This window comes from Mixophyes fleayi, chromosome 9 (genome assembly GCF_038048845.1).
Source record: "Mixophyes fleayi isolate aMixFle1 chromosome 9, aMixFle1.hap1, whole genome shotgun sequence".
Taxonomy (NCBI): domain Eukaryota; kingdom Metazoa; phylum Chordata; class Amphibia; order Anura; family Limnodynastidae; genus Mixophyes; species Mixophyes fleayi.
The window spans coordinates 43,293,354-43,319,900 of NC_134410.1; the positions used below are offsets into that span (position 1 = coordinate 43,293,354).

Sequence of the window (26,547 nt, forward strand, 5' to 3'; positions counted from 1 at the left end):
GAGTCCGCAGAGACAGTGTCAGAGAAGCTGAAATCCACTAGAAGACTTTAAAACTACAGAAACGCATAAGCTGCTTACAGTAGATCATTATTCTTGTTTTCCATTAAACTATTAAAGGATAACTAATGGCTTCTTTTAGCAGCTGACTAAACATTTATTATGCCGATTCATATTGTTATCAAGATGGCATTTTAATGCCTTTTCCATTTTTATTTCATTTACTCACATGTTTCAATTTTTCTTTTAGAAGAGAAAATTATAAGAAAAAATATTTTTTTTTTGTACATTTTATTGGTTTTATAAAACACTGGAATTAACATAATCCTTTTCTAATTACTACAGCTACCGATGCTTATCTCTGCTCTACTTGAGAATGTTTAAACTAAAGAAGGACCATGCTATGAAATACTCCAGATCGCTCATGGAATATTTTAAGGTAATGCAAAATTTCTGTACTCCATTATGTGAAAGGGATAACTGGCTTGTATATATTGCCTGTTAGTCTTGTACTAAATATACAGCACTGTGTTTAATGCTAGCTCTTAAAAAAATCTGGATACTAACAATAACCATTCAACATAAAGGGGCATATTCAATTGTTGGCGTTACAGCCCCAATTAACGCGCCTTGCGCACTATTACCGTCATTACGGCAATAATGCGCGTAAATACCGTTATTACGGTACTTTTTTAGTGTAAAGGAAGGTCAATGTACATTTGTATATAAAGTAGAGCTAAAAGTTTTACCTTATGTTCATTGAATAAAAATCATGAGCCTTGTGCAGTGGTGTAGAAATGTGCCAAAAAGTAAAAAATATAAATGATTTTCCAACACCTGTGTTGGAAAATTAACAGAATCTTTTATATAGCTTATTGCATGACAGAAAGCACTTAAACTGGCCACACAAGCAAAATTTGGAATTTGGATGACTACTGTGTTTATTTCAGTCCATGATCGTGGGCACAAAACTACTTGCAGTCCCAATCATTATGGTCCTTACCTCAATATCAAAAACGGATCCAGTTGCTCTCTGCTCTGGTACCTCTAGGCAATTCATAAAATCACCAAGGTTCTTTTTGGGTGCAAAATGTACTGTTTATTATATTTGTTAACAAACTTTCAAGAACAGGTCTGTCAGGAGATTGAATCCTAGGTCAGTTGCAAAGGCCTAGCCTGGGTTTGTGAAGGGGCAATGTATTTATTTTCCTTTAATGATATATTCTTGACACCCCCTTTCTCCATACTTGCCTACTTTTAGTCAGTGCAGTCCGCGAGAGGGGCGTGACCAGAGGGTGGGAGGGGGAAGGGTGCGGTAATTGCATCATATTGGCCCCGCCCCCCATGGCGGAAATGACATGTTGACGTGGGAGCGGGGCTAAAATGACGCGATTGACCGCGAATCTCGTTACTTTGGGCAGGGAATTACGGGATGTGGGAGACTTGCCTGCTCGCCCGGGAGACAGACCCGAATTTCGGGAGTCTCTCGGACATTCCGGGAGAGTTGGCAAGTATGCCTTTCTCCCTCCTGCTCCTATCTAACTTACACACTCCCCTCTTTCTTATATTTCCTCTTCTGAGTTGCCTACTTTCAGGGCTCTTGCTGTTCAGATTGTTAATTCAGGCAAAAGTCTGCTATGCCCCATTACCTACATTTCTATCCTAGTCACCTCCCTTAAAAATTATTCCTAGCAGTGCTGTATTTGAGCATTGTTCTTGAGGCCAGCCACATTTTCCTTTGAATATATATATATATATATATATATATATATATATATATATCTAATATATAAATGCTTAGTGGCGTCTGTCTGTCTGTGTGTGTGTGAAAAAAAAAAACCAAGTTGCAGCGCCACCTGCTGGGCAGAGTTATACACTGACCTACTAAATTCTTAGTGTGTGTGGGAAAAGAAATTCAAAAAGGGCTGAAATTTGGTAGGGCTCAAACTCATTTTCGTGAGGTAATTTTACCTCATGAACACACATGTGTAGAGGCGTGCGTTAGTGTGTGTGTGTGTGTGTGTGTGTGTGTGTGGAAAAAACTATTTTCTCAGAAAGGGCTCATCCAATTGACCTGAAATTTGGTATACTGACATTATTTGACAAAAAAATTAGAATAGTCAAGTCAGTTAACTTCCATCATCCCCCCTTCCCCCTGTGGGAGGGGTAGTAAAGGCTAAATTTACGAGTTGAGGGGTCAAACTCATTTTCGTGAGGTAATTTTACCTCATGAACACACATTAAAAAGGCCGCTTGCGTCGGGAACTAACGCTCTTCCCTTGAGGAGGCCTGGGCTAGGTCCAAATGCATGACAAGAACCTTTTTAAGACCTTCAGTATCTTGATTTGACTAGAATGCATGAGTATCATGCACGGGTTAACTTGTATATAATATATTTCAAGCAAAGAGGGATATCATGAGGAATATCAATGTTCCTTTTCTCACAGGGGAAAAAACAAACATCTTTTCACCTTAGAGAGAATGTACCTTTCTAATACATGGCTGTTGTTACAGCTGAACGATTTAACAATAAAACCTGATACCTTTGTGCACAGGTTAAGTACTACAATTTAACAGCAGAAAATCAGTTTTACAGACGCTATTATGAAAAAAAATATAATTTTAGAGAAAAAATCAGTTAAATGAAGTGTGAAATAATTCTTCCAGTAAAGTATGTCAAGTAAACCCATTCTGGCCCTAATTTACATTTAGCATTGAAGTGACAATATGTTACCTGCCAGAGCTGCCATCCTATACTGCTAAAAGGAGCTTTTCAGAGCAACAAGCAAGAAGAAATATTCAGATTGTAAGTGTGATATCCCAATGCCTTGTGTTCTTCAACCAATTTTCTCCCAAATTACCATAATATAGAAGATCCATTATCCATTATTTGACCTTGTAAAATTTGTCTTAGTGATAAGGGGAAGAAGAGTAAAATAATGACAGTTACTTACATAGCTGAAGCTTAATGATACTGCAGGATGATAACTTGACATTGGGTGAATTGTTCCAGCAGCAAATAGATTCAAAATACAAATACAGTAATCACCATCTAAAATAATGAGCAGGTTATTCAAATTAGTGGTGTTCACTCAATAAGCCGCCTATCGGTTGATCTAAAGTCCCCTTTTGCATTATGCCCACTGATAACCGTTTATAGTCCATCCAAGAAATAACAATACAGGAGACTTGCTTGATGGAGAAAGGTCACAGATTTATTGAATTAAAGCAAATTAGTGGTGGCAAAGAAAGCATATAGGCCCATCATCTACCGCCATTTGTAGCACCCAAAGGGCAACCAGACGACCCTGATGAGTTGTGAAGACCCACCCCCCCCTCTTTTGGCTCTTTATCTGGAGCCCTCCCGCACAGATGGTGCTCCATAACCCTGTAGAGGAGAAGGGTTACTAACAACGAGCCCCCCTTCTCGCTACACAATGCATCATCTATGGCTGCTTCCCCGCCAAACCACCACCCTTCGGAAAGGAAAAGCATGTTAATAGCAGCTCAAGGACTGTGCACAGTAATAGGGAATGGGTGGGAGGGACAATTTCCAGTGAAAAGAAAGAGAATCACCTACACCTTAATTTATATAACCTCTCCCCTTGTGATTGGCTGGTCACTGACAAAAAGCATAATAATCTGAACATTAACTCTTCATGTCCCAAATGCAGGATTCCAAACAACCAGGGACTTATATCAACTTTTATGCCTTCAGGCCCTCGGTTAGCTGATTTATGGTGTTTATTTCTAATAGTAGTTAATTTAGTTTACTTGTAGTAATCCCAAATGCTGAGTTATGTTTTTGTAATAGTTTTAAATAGAACTTTACCATAAATATAGTGTTTGAGATTCTGTTCAAAATACAAATTAAAGATTAACAATGAATCCATTCAACTACTAACTATGATCAGTATGTTTTATCACGGACTGTAAATAATTACTATTTTCTGAATCAATTATTTTTTTTCCTGTTATTCATGTTAGCTGCACTCCCCACACACAGAATGATGTGTTAAAACTAGATAGTACTGTCATTGTATAAACTAAATATATATATATATATATAAGATCTGCATCTTTAACACTGATCAGATTGGTCTATATGGGGAACTGTAAAACAAAATATGTCTAACTGACAGATCTCATCACCAGCCCATGGTCATGTTTGACTTAATTTGCCCCACGTTAAATATTGTGTGACCCCCTCAATTACTCCCAGAATAGAAAGGCAGGACTGCCGGAAACCGTTGTTGGCTCTTGTGTGAGGTCATCAACTGACCTGGAAGTAGTACATCCCACCCCTGTACTTTGTGATTGGGATGTTCAGCCCTGGATATGAATTCGAAATTCTGATCTTGTATTTGTGTCCGAATTAACCACAGATCTATTCAATTAGCAATTAAGCTAAAAAAAATGGTTTGCAAGGTGTGTGGCCATTATTTGCTTTCTTGAACTTCCACACATCTATCTGGTCTGTGAAATTGGTAATTGTTTTAACTACTGTGCATCTAGCTATAAAAATCTATACAACAATGAATCAAACAGTTAATGAATCAGTGAATAATTTCTCCCTAAACCTGGGCACACATACTGAAGTATATGTTCCATGTGTAAAGCATTCATTATACACAGTCAAAATCTGTGCCAAACATTGGATCCAGATCAAAACATTGGGTCCAGTGGCCCATATTGCCAAATTTGTGGCATCATTGTTTGTCATAGAAGTGTAGGCAGACGTGCTTTGCATTGCGACCTGGCTTTTCAGCTTAAGGCCTGAGCATCCTGTCCTTCATTTGTCATGTTGCAGCATGTATGCAAATGAGTGTTGCTAATTAGAAAAATTAGTGGTTGCTACCAAAGATTGGGTTGTGAGTACTGAGGTAAAAAACAGGATAAGAAGACTAGAGCTGGCTGATAATTCAATTTGATTATAAATGAGACTCAATCGGTACCTCAGACAAGTACATAACAGCTGCAATTTGATAGAGGATATTGCCTTTACCTCAATACAAAGAAATACTCAAAAAACAAAAGCAAGATAACCACACTGAGTATCCTAAGCATAATTAAAATATATAATAAAGTATTCAGCTATGGTAGAATAAACTAACAGAGGAACCGGCATTTGAAAAATAAAACAATTTATTACTAATCACACATTACAAATACAAAGTTATAAAAAGACATTAAGAACAATAATCAGATACAGTCATTTTACTGGTTACCAACTTAACCAAAAAGACCCTTCTATATCTTTGTGTTGAAAGTCCCTGAAGATATCCAACAAGTATGCTTATAAAACAAGTTACTTAAGCTGGGTACACACTACACTGTTTTCGTCCAATAATCGGCTCAAACAGCCGGCATACGACCGCTCGTTCAAAAGTCGGGTCAGTGTGTGCAGTGACACCATGGTCAAAAGTCTGCCCAAATGGACGATTATCGCCTCATTTGGTTGGTCGTACCATTTAATATTTTCGTTCCAATCTCGTTTCCGCTGTGTAGGGTGTATAAACTTCCGACGTCCGCTCTTCCCTTTATCGTCCTAAACAAGGCTAGTGTGTATGCAGTCCATGGACCGAGCGATCGGACCATCGATCGCATGTAAAATCGCTCGGCATAAAAAGTTGGTCGAAATTTCTGTAGTGTGTACCCAGCTTTATAGTTTCAATGGGTAATACTGGCAAGCTACACTCCAAATCAGTATTTAATTCAGGAGTCAACAATCCATAAATGTTCCTTTACCCTCTGGTAGCCACTTCGTACAGGGATAAGTGCCTCTTACTTCTATAATGAAAACAGTGAGTCCGCTCAGATGTTTCTGTTTCTTCACAGCTTGGAGTTGTGTTGGTCTGTTTTTTCCTCTTTACTTAAAAGACTTTCTCAAAGCGTCAGCACCAGTGGATTCCATCAATTAATTTTGTTTGCCTAAAGGCACAGGCAAAGTTTCTGTCCACACAGGAGCTTTGTAACGCTATAACAAACTTTACAGAAAGTAAATTAATACTCTTGATTTTGGCTGTGGTTTGGCTTTCTGTATATTTATGTCCTTACTGCCTCATTTAAGTGGTATAATTTTGAGTTGCACAGATTGATTTTAGGACATTTTTATACCTTTAATAATAATCCTCCTTGTCACTCTTCTTTTGCACACTTACCTTTGGTATTTTGCATTTCTGCACTGCCTGCTGATGAGCGCCATCATTAATTTTCATTCTGCTTCAGAGATGCTGACTACTCCTGTTTATACTTGCTGTGGCTAAGATTTAGGAGCACATTCCCCATACCAGGGGATTGTGTCTATTTATAGTATTTAATTACAATAGGTAATTAAATACTATAAGCTCACACTTTGCTTATATTAACAATTAGAACATGTAAATCTAATAATTTATGATTGCTGTTTAAACGCATAAATTATGTTATATATCTTCTTTATTTGGTTACAGTTTGCTTTCAGGAATTTAAGTCATGAACAAGAATAAAAATATATATTTGTTTACAGTGGTTGAAGCAGGAATGTAGAAGTGGTGGTATGGGAAATGTAACTGAATGGCCTCTTAGACCCCAAAGCTTTAGGGAACTTGATAGGTTTAAATTAATTTTAGTAATAATTTATATTTTAAAACTATTTACTTAAAATACAAAGACATTACTATTTCCTGTGTCCCCCCCGCCTCTCCCATGTTGATGGGATGCATAGACACACACATGTGGATGGAGTTTATCTTGATACAGATCCTGTGTTAACCAAAGCATTACCTGTGCCTTTAGGCACTTAGAATTAATTTCTGGCATACTTTGGTGCAGGGCCAGCAGAACTCGGTCAAGCCCGGCCGGATAGCAGGGCCAGAGACCATTGTGCTTACTGGGGTGCCCGCCAGTCTGCCAGTGCTCAATTTGTTTTTCCGCCAAGGGTGCCTTTCCTCTTATTTACTGTATCCCTGCTGTAAGCAGGGGCTTCACTGTGCATGCAAAATCTCCGGCAGAGGGGCATTGAAAATGCCAGTGCCGACCCTGCTTTGGCGCTGTCTTTTCTTCTGCTTGACATTATTTACATTGAGACATCTGTGACAATTTGACTACTACGTACACATTAGCCATTATTTCCTATTAAGGGCACATTATTGGAATACTGTTTGGCTTTTTATTCTTGTATCTTTGATGATTAGTGATGTCAGACAGACACGGGGATAAGCAATTTATATATGTATTCACTCCACTCATGTATTATACCAAATTAATCTACTGTGCATGATCAATATTTCATTGTTACTCATAAAATAATTAATATTAAAATGATTCAATGCAATCTGCTTTATTTTGGTTTGGTCTGACACACTCTTGAATGACCCATCAGTTCTTCAGCAATGCTATAGCACAATTTTGTATTAAACTTTAATACATTATTCAGGCTGATTGTTTTATAAATGTGTTTGCATTTAGAATAAAAGCACTGTTCTTCTCTCATCTGTTTCCTTCAGGAGATGGTCCATAGCACAAGCCCAGCAGTGTCATAGTCAGGGATCCAGGGTTCCTTAGCAGCGGCTGTCATCTCCCTAGGACATGAATACTTCTGTGACTGCAGGTTTATAGTGTCAGCCACGCTTTGGCAGTAAATTGCCTGTGCTATAGACCATCTCCTGAGAAGGAATGTCATCTGGACAGGAAGGGGGCAGAACATGCAAAAAACGTATATTTATATGCATATGCTATAGTATTGCTGAATAACTGACAGGTCATTTTTAAATTCACAGACTTACATTTATAGCCTGACACTGAATTATTGCAAATATATGAAATTATAAGTAAACATAATTGTCTTCAATAGACATAAGCATTATGAAATGAAAATCATTTTAATGATCGACTGCCAATGTACAGTAGCAGATCTTTAACCACATTTTTCCCCCCAATAAACTTTATGTGTAATTTGTTGCTTCCATGCCGTTTGTGTTTTTGCTATACAATTACATAGTTTTACCAGCAATTGGTGATCAAAATGAATATATATTAATTAACATTTCATTTAATACAGAACTCATCGAAATCTTCACAGGCGCCGTCTCCATGGGGAGGCAATGGAAAGTAAGTGTTTCTTTTTTCTTTCTAAGTGGTCCTTCATAAAAATGAATTATTACTGAGTAAAATACAACATTGATGGCTAAGGAATGAAGGTCAGCTTTCAGGTTACTGACGAATATATCTGAAAGTCAATGTCAAGAATAAGCTACCCAAAATGCCTGAAAAGTTAATGCAGTTGGCTTTAGAATTCTTTAACAATTTGGTCCTTAAACCAAATGATAGTCATAAAAGTGCTGTTAATTAGATGGCAAGTACTGTGTCATTTCAGAATGTCAAAGTAAAGTTAACCTCCGTAGCAGTGATTTTTCAGCGATTGGTTCCGTAATGAAAGACCAATGAATAATTTATTGATGGTCAGTGCTGTGAAATAAAACGGATCTTGTATCAGTGAAGATGCTTAATCAGGCAATTGTCAAAGGAATCAACCCTTATTTTAATGATAATATACCTACATACGAAAATAATGTGTATAAATGTATATACCATAGTTTAGGGCAGCACAGTGACCTAGTGGTTAGCACTTCTGCCTCACAGCACTGGGGTCATGAGTTCGATTCCCATGACCTTATCTGTGTGGAGTTTGTATGTTCTCCCCATGTTTGCGTTGGTTTCCTCCAGGTGCTCCAGTTTCCTCCCACACTCCAAAAACATGCAGGTAGGTTAATTGGCTGCTATCAAAATTTACCCTAGTCTCTCCCTGTCTGTCTGTGTGTGAGTGTGTGCCTATATTAGGAAAATTAGACTGTAAGCTCCAATGGGGCAGGTACTGATGTGAATGAGTTCTCTGTACAGCACTGCGGAATTAGTGGCGCTATATAAATAAATAAATGATGATGATGATAGTTATGCTCCAATGATGATGCTGATGATATAAACACTGGCCCACTATATACGTGAGATTCCTGAGATCCACTAATATACCCTTAATGAAATGAAGTTCATATGAGCAGACGTACCCTTGTTATGGAGGCAATTGTGTCCCCTCTGAGTTACGCCCAGATATGTTTTTGGTGATTTTTACATGCGAAATTACCTGTACTGCGGATTTCTATAAACAAATACATGGAGGCTTCTGAGTTCAGCAATTACATGTAACGCTATTCTTAACTGCACAATATATACCACATCCTTCATTGACCTTATTTCCTGACACCACCCACAAAGTTAGAGGATTGCAGGCTAAATTATCAAAATGAAAACTCCTTGTTATTGAGAATAACCAGCCACACGCTGATTGGTGTGACTGTGAGCACCATGAGTCAGGCTAGCTGCCCCAGGGCATAATTTGAGAGGCAAATCACCATGGGAGGTATAGGAAATAAGGACTATGACCTAAACCTACATTTAAATGGGTGTTTTTGATGTAACTGCTAGCACTGTGCCACCTGCTGTGTGCAACATTCATACTGAGGCTAGCTTGAAGACATGGACATCAATGAGCAAGGAAAAAAGCTAGATATATACTGAAAATTGGTAAAAACGGATTTACTATAGGGCTATGTGCGTTACTTAATCAGTATATAACTATGACACTTTGCGTTTGATACACCCATCTGTTAGGTTTGGGTGGTTTGTAAATGATACTACACTCTTTTATTGGATTTAGTTTATATAAAGGATTTGAACACCATCAAATAGCTTGGTTTATTAATATATTATATGGCTTGTCAGTAGCAATTACTACATACAAATAGTCAAAGAATTCCTAGTCATAGACTTTATAAAACTATGGCTCATAATACCTTACAAATACAAATATTGGCTTCAAACAGTTTTTGAGCATTTTCCTAACAGATCAGCAGCTCAACAAGTGGTTTGCTAAGTTGGCCACAAACTTGAAGACTTATTTATACATTACCACCACCTTGGGATTTACACCTGACAATAAAAACGTTGACTGAACATCCCTTTGGACCACTTAAGGAAATTTCCTTAAAGTTATTCACAGTATTCCTACTCGCCATAACTAGAGTCGGACGCACTGGACACGTTCACGCCTGATCTTGCAAACAACCATTCAGAGTCATGGATCATGATTTTGCCTTAAGATATTCTCATTGATCCAGAAATCCTTTTCCCTGAGTCTATATACAGCACACTTCTTTCTCACTCTATTTAAAATATGTGATTATATGTCAGTTGTCTTAATTCCTCAGGTAAGACTACTTCAAAACATTAGGATGGTGAGCCTCCTTAAACCATGTGGGGAGAATTACTGATGGATGGTCCTAATGGTTAGAAGCAGGGTCTTATCTCAATGTGTGTTAATGAGGTGCAGTGCTTCAGAAGCCCAAGACACGCTCCGGTAGTGACATGGCTACAGCCCCCACTGTGACATGCCCACGCCCCCCTACACAGTCTGTCCTGATTCAGGTCTTACAAGTTGAAAGGTATAGAAAATGAATTGTTTGCAAGTGCAAATGAGTGTTTTTTTGGTTTTAGAACAGCTTACTGTAAGTCATCCTCTCATGTCCAGCACCATTGTTTTAACCAATCAACACCCATTCTATCACTCTGCCACACACATTGAGCAGTGTAACAATGCTCCGAGTGGTAAATTATAATTATCAGAGAGCACAATGCTGTTGGTGAAGCATGTTTTAAATATGAGATTAATATTATTTTGTTTATTAAGTGAAAACCTATATAAGACAGTGAGTAATGCCTGAGTGACACGTTAATTGTACTATTTGTGCCTGCTTTTGTAATTACATACCCTGATTCAGGCACAAACATGCAGTAACATTGTTTGCTTAGAGGGTTTTGCTCACCCATTGTATCTTTCTCACAAATGTGCAAAGACAAGTCAAAGCCCTGCTTACTGTTTTCCTTGGACATCCCTTTTAGTAAAATGAGAATTTCCTGATTCCTTATAAAAAACTGCTGCTTTGATTCACTGATCTAAAGTAATAAGACAGTGGGACTCCACTTATTTTGTATGTCATATATGTGGAGTTTGTAATATTAAATACATTACTCTGGACACCTCAGTGCATACCTCCTAACTGTCCCGATTTATGCAGGACAGTCCCAGGACTCTGTCCCACCGCCCCATTATTTGACAATGAGCAATTAATAAGAGTTAGGAGGGATGGGGGGTAATGCGCAGCCTACCTAGTGCTTCAAAATATGGTAGGCACACCCCCTGTGGTGTGGCCATGCCTCATTATGATGTGGCCCCTCCCCATCATGGTGTGGCCACACCACTGTCCTGATACATGGATCTCCACAATTGGAAGGTATGCTATTGTTAGTTGTCAGTGTCACTAATGCTACAACCAAGTAGATCATCAAATCACGTCATTGTGCATGGTACAAAAGCCACCATTTAAATTAGAAATTATATTTAATATTGTCATCTCTCCACTCTTTGTCTTTTAAGTGTTTATCCTTTTCCCTTTTGATTTAGGGCATGTTAATACCTGTTATTTATTGCCCACAATGCAATAAAATATTGGAATTAACGATAATTATATAGTTAACAAAGGATTCAGGACATAAACAGTCGTATGCATATGGCAGATACAATCATAGATTAAAATTGTCTGAAACAATTCTGCTTCAGTAAAGTGAGATACAGAGAGCAAGTCGGCTTTCTTCAGGGAGCTGAATTATCAAGTATAATTCAGAATCAGTTTGTACAGTTCTGCCATCCTGCTGTCTGTGTGTGTGAGAGAACGTCTCTTAATATCCAGCAGGATTTTGTCACCAGGAGATTGCTAATCTCCTCGTCTAGAATTAAATGCACCTCTGCAATCAGCATTAGTTCTGCACCAAACACATGCCTTTAAAAATTTCTAAACAGTATGTAAAGATTCATCTGTAATTACAGCCAATTTCCCATTCCATTTCCGAAGGAATTGTATAGAAATGTTTGTAATTCTCCCTTGCTTTCTGCAGACAATAATGCTTGGCGGGGGTCTTTTATGAATTGCACTTTGACTATCGTGTGGACTGTGTTTGTAGGAAATTGCCATTGTGGTTTTCCCAAACGCTAAAATAATAGGCTTTGTATTATCTGTTATCCTGGCTACCACTGATAGAATAGCACTGATAGAATTTGGCAGCAGGTAGAAATTCATTATAACTATGCGAAGCCAGAGGTCTTTCGCTCTCTCTCTTTAAACATGGAAGAAACAGAATAGGGGGAAATAAATAACCTCTTAGAAGGATGATAAGTTTTTTTTTTATATTTCACCTTTAGGTACTGTGATTAAAAATAAAAGGAAAACCTTTTAGCGTTGTGAATCATCTCTATGCACCGGTGGAATCGAAACAGAACACAACAGTCTTTTTTTTTTTTTTTATTATTATTGAAAAGAGGCGGCTTGCTGGAATATATAATACATGTTTGTTTTGGTTTTCATTTTTTTAAAAAAATTTGAAATGATATTATTATATTTATTTTTATTATTATGTGGCTACCCGCTTGGATATGGTCAGAACTTACATTATATAAAAGTAGGCAGGGAGAAAAGTCGTCTTAAAGCGTTGGTGGGAATTTGCAGTTTTAAGGATCATTTGTCAATGTAATCCTATAAAGAGAAGGGTTGGCAGGGTGTATTGAGGGGAAATTGCTCCACTGGCCATTCTTGTTTTTATATAAGTATCACCTCTAAGAGGTTTATGGGTCTTTTTATAGTGTGCACATAATCTACTCAGCAGTGTACAGTCCCTGTGTATGTGGCTTTTTAGGACACCACATAGCAGCTTTCAGTATAAGGATTTAGTGATATAACCATGGCAACACGGTGGCTTAGTGGTTAGCACTTCAGCCTAACAGCACTGGGGTCATGAGTTCAATTACCGATCATGGCCTTATCTGTGTGGAGTTTGTATGTTCTCCCCGTGTTCACGTGGTTTGCTCGGGTTCTCCGGTTTCCCTCTCACACTCCAAAAACATACTGGTAGGTTAATTGGCTGCTAACAAATTGACCCTAGTCTGTGTGTGTGTGTTAGGGAATTTAGACTGTAAGCTCCAATGGGACAGGGACTGATGTGAGTGAGTTCTCTGTACAGCGCTGCAGAATTAGTGGCGCTATATAAATAGATGGTGATGATGATAACCATAGCCATGACTATCTTGCCAGAGGATACAGGTGAACACCATTGTAGCTTGCTGCCTTTACTTTATTTTTCTCAATAGGCTATTATTATAAGCATGCTGCCTATTCTGCTGTACCGTAGCCCACTTTCTCCTTCTTATCCCAGGAAAAAAGTTAACAGCCCTCCCTTGGTTTTACAATGTTTTGGAGCAGATTTACAAGACAATAGATGTGACATTGCTCCAGTGCTTGGATTTATCATTTAATGTGATAAAATGAAATGCGTGGGGAAGGCTGGACAAGAGAGAATGGTTTTAACTACAATGCTAGCATTAGGTGCAATTAAAGGAGTGGATAGAAGTTGTATTGCCCAGGATGAGGTGCTCTTATCACGTACATACAAGCATGTGCCTAATCCAGTCAACTGCAGTGTTACAAGTCAAGATTAGTGTAGACATAAAAGGGGTTATTTGAACTGTAGTGAAAAGACTAAAACTGAAAATGTTACTTTTAATGATTTGCCTCTTATAAATAAATACACTAACACATAACTATGCCTTTGTTTTAGGAATACAGAAACCCCTTCTCCAATGTCACTGAGTCCATCGCCGGCAAGTTCTGCTGGGAATAGTAGTGCGGCCCCAGGCTCTTCTTCCACGGGAACAGTATCTATCCCCCAGCGCATACATCACATGGCTGCAAGTCACGTTAATATCACCAACAACGTCTTGCGTAGTTATGAACACTGGGACATGGCTGACAAACTTACAAGAGAAAATAAAGGTATGTACCTGATACCATAATATGCCTGCAATACTTGCTTGTGAAAAGTATCTGTCTAATTATAATTAATTTCATTAGTGCTAGATCGCCAAAACCACCAAACTCTTTAGGGAACATTGAAAGTCCTGAATAAGACTGAAAACTGAAAATGTACAATATACACATAACTTAAACCATTCAAGTTTGGAACATTGGCACTAATTAGGCTACTCCCCAATCTACCCAATCCATACCCTCAATTGGCCTGCACCACACCCATTTCAATGAGGCCATGCCCCCTTTACAATAGGTGGCCACACCCCTTTTGCCCCCCAATTTCTGACTATTAGGAGATATGTATATAAAGGACTATGTTTGGTCCACGCTTCCAGTGCTCAAAATCTCCTGTCAGATCCCATATCTTGTACTATTAATCATTACTCTTGTCAGTGGAATGTGTCTGACATACGGCATCTAGTTTTAAGAGACCGCTGTCCACAATTCAGCTTCTAGGAGAGACCACAAACCGCAGGTCTACACACTTTCCATCCATTTGATATAGTTTAAAATAGTGTAATTGTATGGAGAGTTTTACCTTACCTCCCCACAGCCAGAATTTGTATGTGCAATAATGTGATCAAATAAAATAGAAGCATCTATCTATGAGTTGAAATTACTGCTTTGTATCTCTGTTTCTATTCACAAAACTTAATCCGACATACTGTATATCAGTCTGTTTGTCTATTTGGAGAACGATAAACCAGCCAGAAAAAAGTGAAATGTGTTTATTTGAATACATCTATCCGCAATTCCCAGCTGTAGGTAAAACGCTGGGTCTTCTCTGTTTTCTTTTTGGTGATTTTCCTGCATTATAATAATTCTAGTAATCCCACTTGATGTGATCTCTTGATTCCAAATACTAACCAGCAGTACTTTCTGGTATGTTACACATATTGATTAAAAACCAATTAACTTAGTTATCCTCTCGAATTAAATTCCTTTGGAACCTTGTACTCCTCAGTGGTGCCGGCTCAAGCACATGCTTTTGCATATTTATTGTGCATTATTAAAATTAGATTTTGTTGGTAAATTTGTAATTTTTTTCATGTTTACATATTTCTACAGTATAACAGTTATATATTGCACTTGTAATAATTAGCCTGTATTGGAGTTGATGCGTGTTTAATTTAATTATCATTTAATTGCTGAGCATTATGGGTAAAATAGTTTAGCTTTATCTGAAATGACAAAAATTGATCTAGACAGGTCTATAGCAGTTGTTTGCCATAAATTAATTGCACCATAGAGAGAATCCTGACCAATTACACAGATAATACACAAGCAGCAAGTAAGGCACTGTCCATTGAATACATGGATCCAACATGCATATGTGAATAGAGTAAGGTTTGGATACCAGGTGCCGATCCATCGGTGTCTACAAGTTTGGTTGATGATAATAAATGGAGGACTTTTAAAAGTAGAAAAATGGTTTTATGTCTGTGAGTCTGGATCACATGGTACCACTCACATGGTTACATCAGGGGTTATGAAAGAAGTGTAACAACATAGATGAAGAATAATCGGCTTAATAGTAATATTACATTTCACATTTACCAAGTGGCAGTTCATGTACAAGAGACACACATTTACAAGACAATGCAATAATAGTATTCCTATAGTATTATCGGAGCCAGTTTAATATCACATAGGAAAGTTTACTGTAAAGTTATGGAATAACTTCACTACTACTCAGTGTGTTCAGTGGTCTACTACAGCTAAATTGAGGGTGATAAAAACCAGTCAGCACACAGTCAGCACACATTAGAGCTGACTAAATCGAAATCATGTTCACTGTTATTGATAGGTATTTCTGTTCCAGTATAAACCATCCTTTCTGTCACTTGGTCTTTTATTTTTGTTGTAATGCGGCATCTCCCTGAGGAATCCAATAAGACCACATATTGTACTAGGTTGCCACTAGAGCAGCGTGGACTGGGTGTCACGTCTGAATGTCCAATCTCATTACAGTGGTAGCACCAGGGCCAGACTAAGAGAATGAAGGCCCCATGAGCCCCCCCCGTGAGCTGACCCCTCCCCCCCGTGAGGCCCCCCCTGTGAGCCGCCTGCCACCCCCCCCAAGCGCTTACCTCCTTCCCCTGTCACTGTAGTCCTTCCGCGGCGTGCTGTAATCTCCTTACTGAGGAGATCTCGTGAGAGTGAGACTCATAGTCTCACTTGCACAAGATCTCCTCAGTAAGGAGATTACTGAGCTCCGAGGAAGGACTACAATGACAGTCTCAGTAGCATTGATCGGGGCGGGGGCGCCCGCGCCCCCGCAAGGATCAATAATGCTGCTGAGTACTTTCAAGGGCCCCCTGGATGCCCAAGGCCCCTGGGATGTAGCCCAGTTAGACCTCGGGTTAATCCGTCCCTGGATAGCATCAATCCGTCTCACCTGTGTCTTTTGCACGGCGGACCTGTTTGTGAGAGTAACATTGCACACTGAACCTATTTATCACTGTATTGGGTAGTATTGGACCACTATCACTGCTGGCAGCCTGACCTAGGCAATTATGGGGCAAAGGAGGTCACTGCCATGGACGCCCGCTGCCCAGTATATGTACAGTCTAGTCATAATGAAATGCTGTATGGGGAGCAGGACAGCTGTTTGACATGTGATGGCCCGCAGGACGTATCCTAGCACTGTTGTGTAAATGTGTCACTGCTACTTTTGGGTAGTTCCCCTCCCCTCTCGATTTGCCAGTGTTTATATTATTCATCCTGAAAATATATAATTTACTTGTCACCAATTACCCTTTCTTGCTGATTACACCTGGGATTGAGTATGATATGTTTATCAATATTTTGCAGGGGATCTATCACTTCATTTCCTATCCAATTGTATTCATAATAATAATATTACTTTGTTTTTTAGTTTTCAACAATGTAGAAAAAAAGTGCATACCAGCTTAATCTGAAATTACATCTTATTAATGACATAATTACAGGCATCATGCGTAATACCAATGTAAACCTACAAGCATTTCCACAGTAGGGTGTTTTGATGTTAAAATGAAATATTATGAATCTAGCAATTAACACAGTGTGTTATAATGCTAAATATCTGGCTTGAAATTAATTAAAATATATTAGAGTAAAATAAAAGCACACAAGGTGAAATGTTGGTTTCAGTGTTAAATCCTATTCAGTGCGTATTAAGTATATTTAATAATAAAGCATAATTAGATTATTTGATAGATTTGTTATAAATAAAAAACAAAACATTTAAATTAACAGCTAAAATATAGCCTTGCATTTTTAAATCCCTATAGACTTGAATAATCAATTCAGACTACCAGATTTATTCACGGTCTATTGTCTGATAGTTATTGGCTGATAACTACATATAGTTCGTCTTTGCTGATGGTAATATGGGACTCCTTGCTATCGAGCTTTTCTCCTAACTTGCTGAATAGCTGCATATGTACGATTTGGCCTTGTTTGTGTGGCCAGAAGTCCGGTTGTTTTGTGTTTAGATTAAACCAAGGGTTCCCTGTGTTGTGTATCAAACTGATCGCAACACTACCATTATAGTACCAAGCTGGCTTGCAGCCTCCAGTATTATTACACTGTATTGTTCTGTGACAGTTTTTTCACAGTGTCATTAAAATTTTGTTAGCTTATGTGACTATGAAACAAAATATTCATTCTCAGAACCGATGGACGAATTAATCCACCTACAGCACTATCTGCATTTAACAACACAGACACAGACAGGTTCCTATTCTGTCTCTTGGCCGACATGAGTGCATACACCAGTGTTGGCTAACCTGTGACACTCCAGGGGTGGGTGAAACTACAAGTCCCAGCATGCTTTGCCAATATATAGCAGTTTATTGCTGGAAGGGTATGCTGGTACTTGTAGTTTCACAACACCTGGAGTGTCACAGGTTAGTCAACACTGGCGTACACGCTACAGGATCGGAAGCAGCTGGAATGTGATTTTTAAACAATACAAGCAATCACATTAAATGACTATCGGTACTTTGGAACGACTCTCGATCATCGTGTATTTACACGATGAATCGGAATCAGGCTAAAAGGCCGTTTATTGGGTGTTTGGCCCGATAATTGGCTGAAAAAACTCCAGTGTTTACCTAGCCTGAGAGTAGAAGCAAATAAAGAGCATTGTAAGATGTGACTGAATCAAAATGTAGCAGTTACAGATGCTCAGACTATTCCCTCTAGTTCTAAATTTAATTTAACCATTCTGCTTCAAAGTACTCAAACTTTTGGTTGAACTAAGCACGAAAATATTAACATTCTTTTTTTATTTTGACCATCATTGTATATTTTCTAGATGCTAATCTGTTAACGCAAATTTGAAGGTCAAACTCAAAGTTTGCATATGCAGCTCACAGTTAAAAAATCTTAATATAGCGTTGCAGTTAAAATATATTAATATTGCCTTTTCTGCCTACTTGAGCTTAAATTGCTACATTTAACAGTAGTTTTAAAGTTTTTTTAATTCGATCGTGAACATTACTGTGTTCAGGGTTCAGAGTTTGCATTTGCCATACACATACAAAAAGTTAAAATACCATAAAGTCCTTTAAGCTTGAAAAAACTTAGACATGTTCAAACTACCTTGAATATGGTCAAACATGTTATTGCCTTGCTTGAAGGAACAGGTTCGGAAACCACTTTGAAGCAATTTTGAGCATTTCTAGTTCCGTGATAGAAGATCGAAGGCTAATTAAGAGAGGGCTATAAGTAGTGACAATGGATTGTTACAAGAGGGTGGATTAATAAATTAGTTGGTTCCTGTGTGAGAAAGGGATGTATTGTAGAAATGTAGTGCATGTCAGAATGACATGTCTTGCAGACAAATGCAATGCATACAAGAGAGGAAAAGAGCTGTTGATTGAATAATTGCTCCAAGATGTAATGTTTTTTTCAAATAGTATATTTTGAGTAGACACATTAAAAATTTGCTACACCTTAACATATATCCCCTTTTATAGCATATTAGCACTATTCACATGCACGTGTTTCAGGAAACTGAGATGTTTCAGATAGGACATGGTTTGTGGGGTAAGCAATTTTCTTACACACATCAGGTTTCCGATTTGCACATTTTTTTCAAGGACACTGTAAAAAATGGTGACTTACAAAGAACAGGAATCTAATGATTGAGGTATACCAAAGGGATAAAGATGAATAAGATATAGAAAATACTGTTAAATATAGTTATGTATGGTTTATCCACGATGTAAACAATGACAATAAGTGACTTATAAATAAGAATTTATAACACATAAATAGAATACAAAACAAAACAAGGGAATATCACCCCACCAGAGAAACGCCATATAAATCAGAAAAAAATTATAATAAATAATCAGTCCCATAGATTGTAAACTTGTGAGCAGGGCCTTCTTACCTCTTTGTCTGTGTTACCCAGTATTGTTTATTATTGTGTTTGTCCCCAGTTGTAAAGCGCTACAGAATTTGGTGGCGCTATATAAATAAATATTGATGATGATGTTGATGAATACCTATATTAGGAATATGAAAAGGAACAACATAATATATATGATTAAATACAATGTACACATCCAATCACTACTGTTGGACATATAAGGAACTAATGCCGTCAGAGTCAGATTAAGACCCAGTTTGGCCCTAGGCAAACACACTGGTTTGTGCGCGATTCGTTTGCCAGAAGAAACAATACCTAAAAATGGGTTAGGGTAATCTGGGCCCCTAAATGCCCACTGTGCCTTAGTCAGAAGCCTAGACATCCTAATGGATGACCCAGCTATCCCAATAGAAATCACTTTCAGTTCTATCAATGCCCAGTCTCTATTGGAAAGGCAACTGATGAATACAAGTTGCAGTATGTAAAAAACATGTTTGAAATGTGTCTATTAATAACAATTGGAGAGTGTCCTTGTTAGATGGAAAATATCCTTGTGAATATCATACCTTTTAAGTGATCATATCATTAAATAAGAAAAACCCTTTTCTCCTTTGCTTGATGTATGTAGAAGGTAAAACCACGATGTTCACAGTATATATTTTACTGTATTGGATGGCAGTATTTTCTGGTGGAAAGAAGTAGCAAATAGAGCTACTGTACCTATGTATTCCTGTGTTTATAAAGTAATGCAGAACATGTAGATAAACAATATATCATACTGTGATGTTTATAGTAAAAATCTTATAACTCCAGCTCTCTATTTGTAATCAGTGCATCATGTAATGAAAATAAAATACATTTGTTGTACATTAAAACATCTCGGGTAATAATGAAGAATGAATGCTTTGTTTATAAAAACCCATCTGTTTTGCAGGCAGAAAACCACTTATCTTTCACGCATTATCCCGCCCCTTCATGCTCTAATTCATATGCAAGCGAAAAACAGGAACAACAATGAAATATCATCTACATATACATATTATTGATATGAAAATGGCAACAAAATAACCATAAAGCACCCTGTTGCATTTTTCCATTTTGTTTTTCCTGATCTGGTTCACTCAAAAAACATATTTAGGTAGTCACGTACAACAAACATTATACAAATTTTGTATTGATGTGTATTTTGTTCAGTTTCACCTTTGAATTATTTTGAGATTGTATTTTTTTCTGTTCAAACAAATTACTCGTCACTGTATAAGGTCGAATTTCACACCTAATGATGTAATCTAAACTATAATGTGTGAAAATATATAAAAATATCTATAAAATTCATTTGATACATGGCTTTTAGTTGTTGCACATTGTTAATGTGTACAGGTGTGATTTGTAGGTTTAAAAAGTTTTAAAGGTTTTTTAATAGGACAAATTAAATCTTCTCAATCTGTTGCCAAATAATACCAAAAAGAGAGTTAATAGCACTTAAATCATATTGAGTCCTGGTCATTGCTTAAGATAATACTAGCAATATATTATGTAATTAATATAATTAAGTATTATATGTGGGCAGCATGGTGGCTAAGTGGTTAGCACTTCTGCTTCACAGCGATGGAGTCATGAGTTTAATTTCCGACCATGGCCTTATCTGTGTGGAGTTTGTATGTTCTCCCTATGTTTGCGTGGGTTTCCTCCGGGTGCTCCGGTTACCTCCCACACTCCAAAAACATACTAGTAGGTTAATTGGCTGCTATCAAAATTGACCCTAGTCTCTCTCTCTCTCTCTTAGGGAACTTAGACTGTAAGCTCCAATGGGGCAGGGACTGATGTGAATGAGGTCTCTGTACAGCGCTGCGGAATCAGTGGCGCTATATAATGTTATATATATAATAATCACCATTAATATAATCTTGATGATTATCATACACAATAATACATTGTGTTAACATTATTCTTATTGTTTTATTACAGAGTTCTTTCAAGACCTCGACACATTGATGGAGCCATTAACACAACACAGTACTATGACCGATCTGGTCCGCTACGTTCGACAAGGACTTCACTGGCTACGTGTCGAGTCTCAATTATTGTAGTGTCTGCTTTACTCATTGTACATTTTCCTGCATTCTACCTCTACCAGCAGAAAGACAGTGGCTGGTGGAAATCCACTCATTACCTTGACTTTAACTTTTTATATCATGTCTGTCGGAAGTGGATTTAGCCATCATTGGAAATTCAGATCATACCATAGCATTAACCAATTCAGTCATTGCTGTCCAATATCTTTAATATGCCTTTTTGTCTCTTGGATCCATTCCTATGTGGTTTATGAAACGGTACATTTTTACAGATATTGTTTTTAGTCTTCACTGCCTTTACTTAAGTACTTCATGCACTTTGTGAAGATTTGGAACAAAAAGTCTTAAGTACAAATGTGTTTTATGAAAACACTTTAATTGGAAAAATATTTTAAGTATTATGTTCTAGGGAGGGTTGCTATTTTGGTCGGTATGAATTAATATGCACATTGTTTACTTAAGGTACATTTGTAAGATCTGCAAGATAATATATATTGAATACTGGGGGGAAACAAAAGATGAATCAGTGTTAAAACAGTGCCATCACATGTGATAAGTTAGCAAATCTGTCTAGAAAGTGGATCATTTTTAATAAATTATATTCCGTAAATCCCACTGAACCAAAATTGGCTGGAACGGCTTTATATTATCACAGAATTTCAAATTTGTTTTTCAAGTTTTTATCCATTCTAGTTTTTGCAATCATTTTTTTTAAAAATAATTTTCCTCAAAAGGTTATGACGATAGTAAAAAAAACATAGAATGTGTTTTTTTCTGATACATAAATTTATCAGAATAAATCGGATTTAACTGTAATTAATAATGGTGCAGGTATTGAACAAATCTTTGCAACTTTTTGTTACACAGGCACACAACAGAGGAAATGAACTAGGGCCTTGCAAAGGCTTAATACAATGACTGCAATACCATTTGCATAAATAAAGTTGCAATAATTCAAACAATATCTATGAAAATACCACATTCTGCGCATTGATGGAGTAGAAGTTCACAGCCCCATTACATCTCAGCAAGCTTTTTCTTTGTATATTAATTATTTTCTAATGTATCATTTTGCCAAAGTGTCTCTAGAGATGTAGAAATCTGATGTGTTGATAATTTAAAACTAATTTATTAAAACAGTATTTTCTGCTATGTCAATAGTTTGCTACTGATTAAGGAAACAAAAAGAGGATCTGACTGGGTTTAGTTCAATGACACTTTCAATAGCGTGTTACATCTTGAATTCCTTGTAAGTTATTTAAGTCTTTTTATATTGGCTACCTCTCAGTAGAACATAAAAACAATGCAAGTGAAATAAATTAGTACAGTAATTGTGTATTCATAAATTACCTCAAACTTCAGTTTAAAAACCAAACGTTCTTGATCCCACATTTATGTCTGTTGTTTGTTATAATACCTTTTTAAAAGAGAATCATTATTGGATGTGTTATTGAAAAACAAATTACAAAGTGTTTAAGGGTTGACGTGGGCTTGTTATATATTCAGTTTTTACATTCATACTTATACTATCACAGTATGTATAATTCCGTTTGAATATTCAAATTATGAAGCCATACCTGTTTATACCAATTAATAGACATTTCTGCAGCTTCCAGATAAGTGTTTGTTTATTGTAGCAGTGTCACTTAATGTTTAACTCATGATTGTAGCAATGATGACATAAAAAGTCAATAAGGCTTAACTTTCTCTTTGACCAAGGGTCCTAAAAATCCACGGAGACCTGCACTAAACTCTGATGTCAGCAGGGCTGATGGGCAAGCCTTCACTGGGGCTGACTGCATACTGGCGCCTGTAGGCAAAGCATCAACAGGGCTGGATTTAAACTGTTGTCTCTACATAAGGTATCAGCAGGAACGGATTTACACTGGTGCTGATAGGCAAAGCATCAGCATGGCTGGATTTATAATGGGGTCTGTAGGCAAGGCATCACAGGGGCTAATTTATACTACTGCCACCAGACAAGGCATTAGCAGAGCTGGATTGACACTGGTGTTTCTAGGCAAGACATCAGCAGGGACTGATGAACATTGGTTCCTCGAAGCAAGACACCTCTGAACTCTGCACAGCTCTGCGTATGTACACACAATGAATTGAAAGCATTGATATTATTATAAAATGGACACAGAAGTAAAAAAATGAAGTCATGTAACTAAAGAGACTCAATTCTAAAGGAAAAATGTAAATAATATTCACAGATGTGTCTGCATAAGTTCCAGGAATCTATTCCTGATTCCGGATATTTGACATATCAGTCATAGCGGAGAAAGATTTGTTCCCTGTTTGGTATTGCACATTACACTTCCTGCTTGTAAGGCTATTAATGTTGTCTACACTTGGGGCCCAAAATTCCTACTGTCAGCTAGCTAATTATCGTGCATACAATGTCCAGTTCTGTGTTAATGTGATAATTTTACCTGCATGCTTGTTAATAGCCAGTCCCCAGCATGAGCAGTTCATTTCTAGGATGGAGTGTGACTTTCAAGTATATCTTCATCACTGGGTATCACAGTTAGGCACTGGGCTGGCTTGTTTCCGCCTGTGAAAATAAGAGATATGAGTTTTTGTTGTTGTCCCGGGTAGCATCATGTGGTAGTAAAATTTTAAATATGGTCTTGGGGAGAGTTCTACTGCAGTGATATAACGCAATACAGCGCATCACGTTTTAGTGAGGCCACTTCATTAAGAATCAATGGCACTGGTAAATTTGGTGATGTAAGAAAGTTCTTCTCCTGCAGACATTGTACTGTAGGTCCTTATGTGCCTCCACACACACATCTTGAGTTTCAGCTAAATGCGTTTGTCACCTCATGAAATATACTATTTGTATTAAGCTACACCAGAGTTAAGTGCATATCTTCTGTTGCATTACTGGCTACTGTGGTAACCAAAGAGATAATCACAGCAATAGTGACATTCTTAGAGACTGTTTGAGTAACTTGTTTAGTACAGGAAGTGCCTGTGCATGTAGAAGAAAATGAACCCCTAATCTGCTGGATAAGTTAACCATGTTTATTATGTATTCTATAAATAGCAGTTTTCATTATTTCATACATTTGAGGACTACAGAAATGTATTTCATATAAGCATGTATATACTTAGGTGTAATTCTGTACTGTATTCTGGTATATATCATGATGCAGATAGTACAACGGCGCTCTAACCCAGAGTAACCGATAAAATACTAGTTTGGTTCGGCCTTAGGTAACATAATGAAAGCAGGTATTTGAATTTCTGGAACAGGACTTTGCTCTAATTGTAGAATTTAAAGAAGCTTTTACTGTTTTATGGTTGCGTCATCAAGCATGTGAAAACTACGCTCCATACCTGGTTAGTGTTCATCATTGTGCTGATTACATGCTTGGTTAGTTACTATTTACCATGTTAGTAACTATTTAATATCTGTAGTATTTATGTCAGTATTAGGTATCTAGTATGAAACGTTCCCTTGCGAGATAGCAATATTACGGTTTATTTCTTCCATATTAATATAATAGTGGAACATAGTGGGCATATTGTGAAAATAAAACGGTGCCCATTATACTGCCATTAGGTATCTTTGTCACCTCTGAGAACTTGTCAAATCGTTTTATTGTGGAATAATTAACATGGAAATGACATGTTCTATGTATATTTGAATTGTTGGATTCTGGTGAGCTAAATCAAGAGACATCACTTTTAGGCCCGTATGAAGTTTTAATACCCAATGAAAGACAGCTTAACAATTTTTATGTATAAGATTCGCGTCCACTGAGCCCTTGCCTTCATCTGCCCAACCCTCTCCACATACTGTATACAGACAGAGAAGTTGATTGTTGGTAGAGAGGCCTTAATGAAGCCAACAGCCAATTTCAGTCCATTTCAGATCTAGGGGTAAATGTATCAATCTGCGGGTTCTTCAACACCCGCGTGTTCAGCCTCTTCCGCGATTAAATTTCAAGCGGCGCTGCATTGTAAAGGGAAGTTCTTGTACACAAGAATAAAACATGTGCTGGATTTCATACATATTTGCTACTGTAAAAATGTGTATATTATAATGCTTAGCTTTAAATAGCAATGGGTTAACTATAAACTGGAAATTAAAATTTTGTACCTATGACCCAATTTGGAAGCAATGAGGGACATTTATGAAAACTGCCGCAAAGAATAAAAGTATGTTTGCTGATAGCAACCAATGTGATTTCGGCTTTTATTTTCTAAACTTCACTATAAAATGATGTTTAGAATCGGTTTGGTTGTTATTGAGTACACTACCTTTTTTCTATTGCACCGTTATCAGTGCTGCGTCAATGATAGGTAAATTATTTAAAATTTACTGTAATCCACAGCACTTCTCATCTCACAATAACGCTATAACATAGGCAATTAGTCTGCGTTTATAAATGCAAGTATTATGCACCTGTGTTAGTCCTTAAAACCAAAAACTTTCAACTTGTAATTTAAATTTTATCACCTCATTTTTTACATAAACAAAATATACTGTACATTGTAGCACTCTCTACTGGCATACAAACAAATCACAATGAGTCGCATATTATCAATGTCTGACAGAACTATGGAAGAGCCACCAGTAAACTCCATTTACAAGGACCCCTGTACTAAATCAGGTATATACCATAAATGCACAATAATCTACAATATAGATCTATCTAGGAAGATAATAATCCACAACATGGATCTTGGAGGGTTCCCTACTCTCCTAGGAGTCCGGGAGGACTCCCCAAAAGTTGACAATCTTCCGGGGGTACCGGGAGAGAAGGCAAGTATTGCGTTATTCAGTATTATTATAAACGTTTTTAGTGAACTTTGTTTATGGTTTTGTGAACCTAAATCAGGTCTGAAATGGAGGGGCATGGTACAGGACAGAATTACTATGGTTGTAGTAGCGACAACCACGAGGGAGTATACTACGGGTTACGTGTATGCCAGGGAGGTGAGTCAAGAAGGGGAAGTGGGGTTATTGGCTGACAAAGCTCAATCTCCTGTTCTGCAGTTCATCACTGCAGGTCTGGAGAACAAGCGCTATCAGCCAATAGTTACAGCAGCTCATAGTAGCACTATCACCTGTCAGGAACACTTGCTTTCAGTATTGAATACTGGGCCTGTCTGCTTTATAAACTAAAAATCAGGATGGGCTCAG

At 37.5% G+C, this 26,547-nt stretch overlaps 1 protein-coding gene across 5 annotated transcripts in view; it reads left to right on the forward strand.

Moving 5' to 3' along the window:
* Positions 1 to 22,873, forward strand: part of AFF2 (ALF transcription elongation factor 2) — a 422,546-nt gene extending 399,673 nt beyond the window's left edge. For all 5 annotated transcript variants that reach the window (XM_075187324.1, XM_075187326.1, XM_075187329.1 and 2 more), the window contains 4 exons: positions 343 to 436; positions 8,039 to 8,088; positions 13,699 to 13,913; positions 21,283 to 22,873. In XM_075187324.1, coding sequence (XP_075043425.1) covers positions 343 to 436; positions 8,039 to 8,088; positions 13,699 to 13,913; positions 21,283 to 21,404 — 481 coding nt within the window. In that variant the 3' untranslated portion in view covers positions 21,405 to 22,873. The remainder of the gene's footprint in view (positions 1 to 342; positions 437 to 8,038; positions 8,089 to 13,698; positions 13,914 to 21,282) is intronic.
* The last annotated feature ends 3,674 nt before the right edge of the window (positions 22,874 to 26,547 follow it).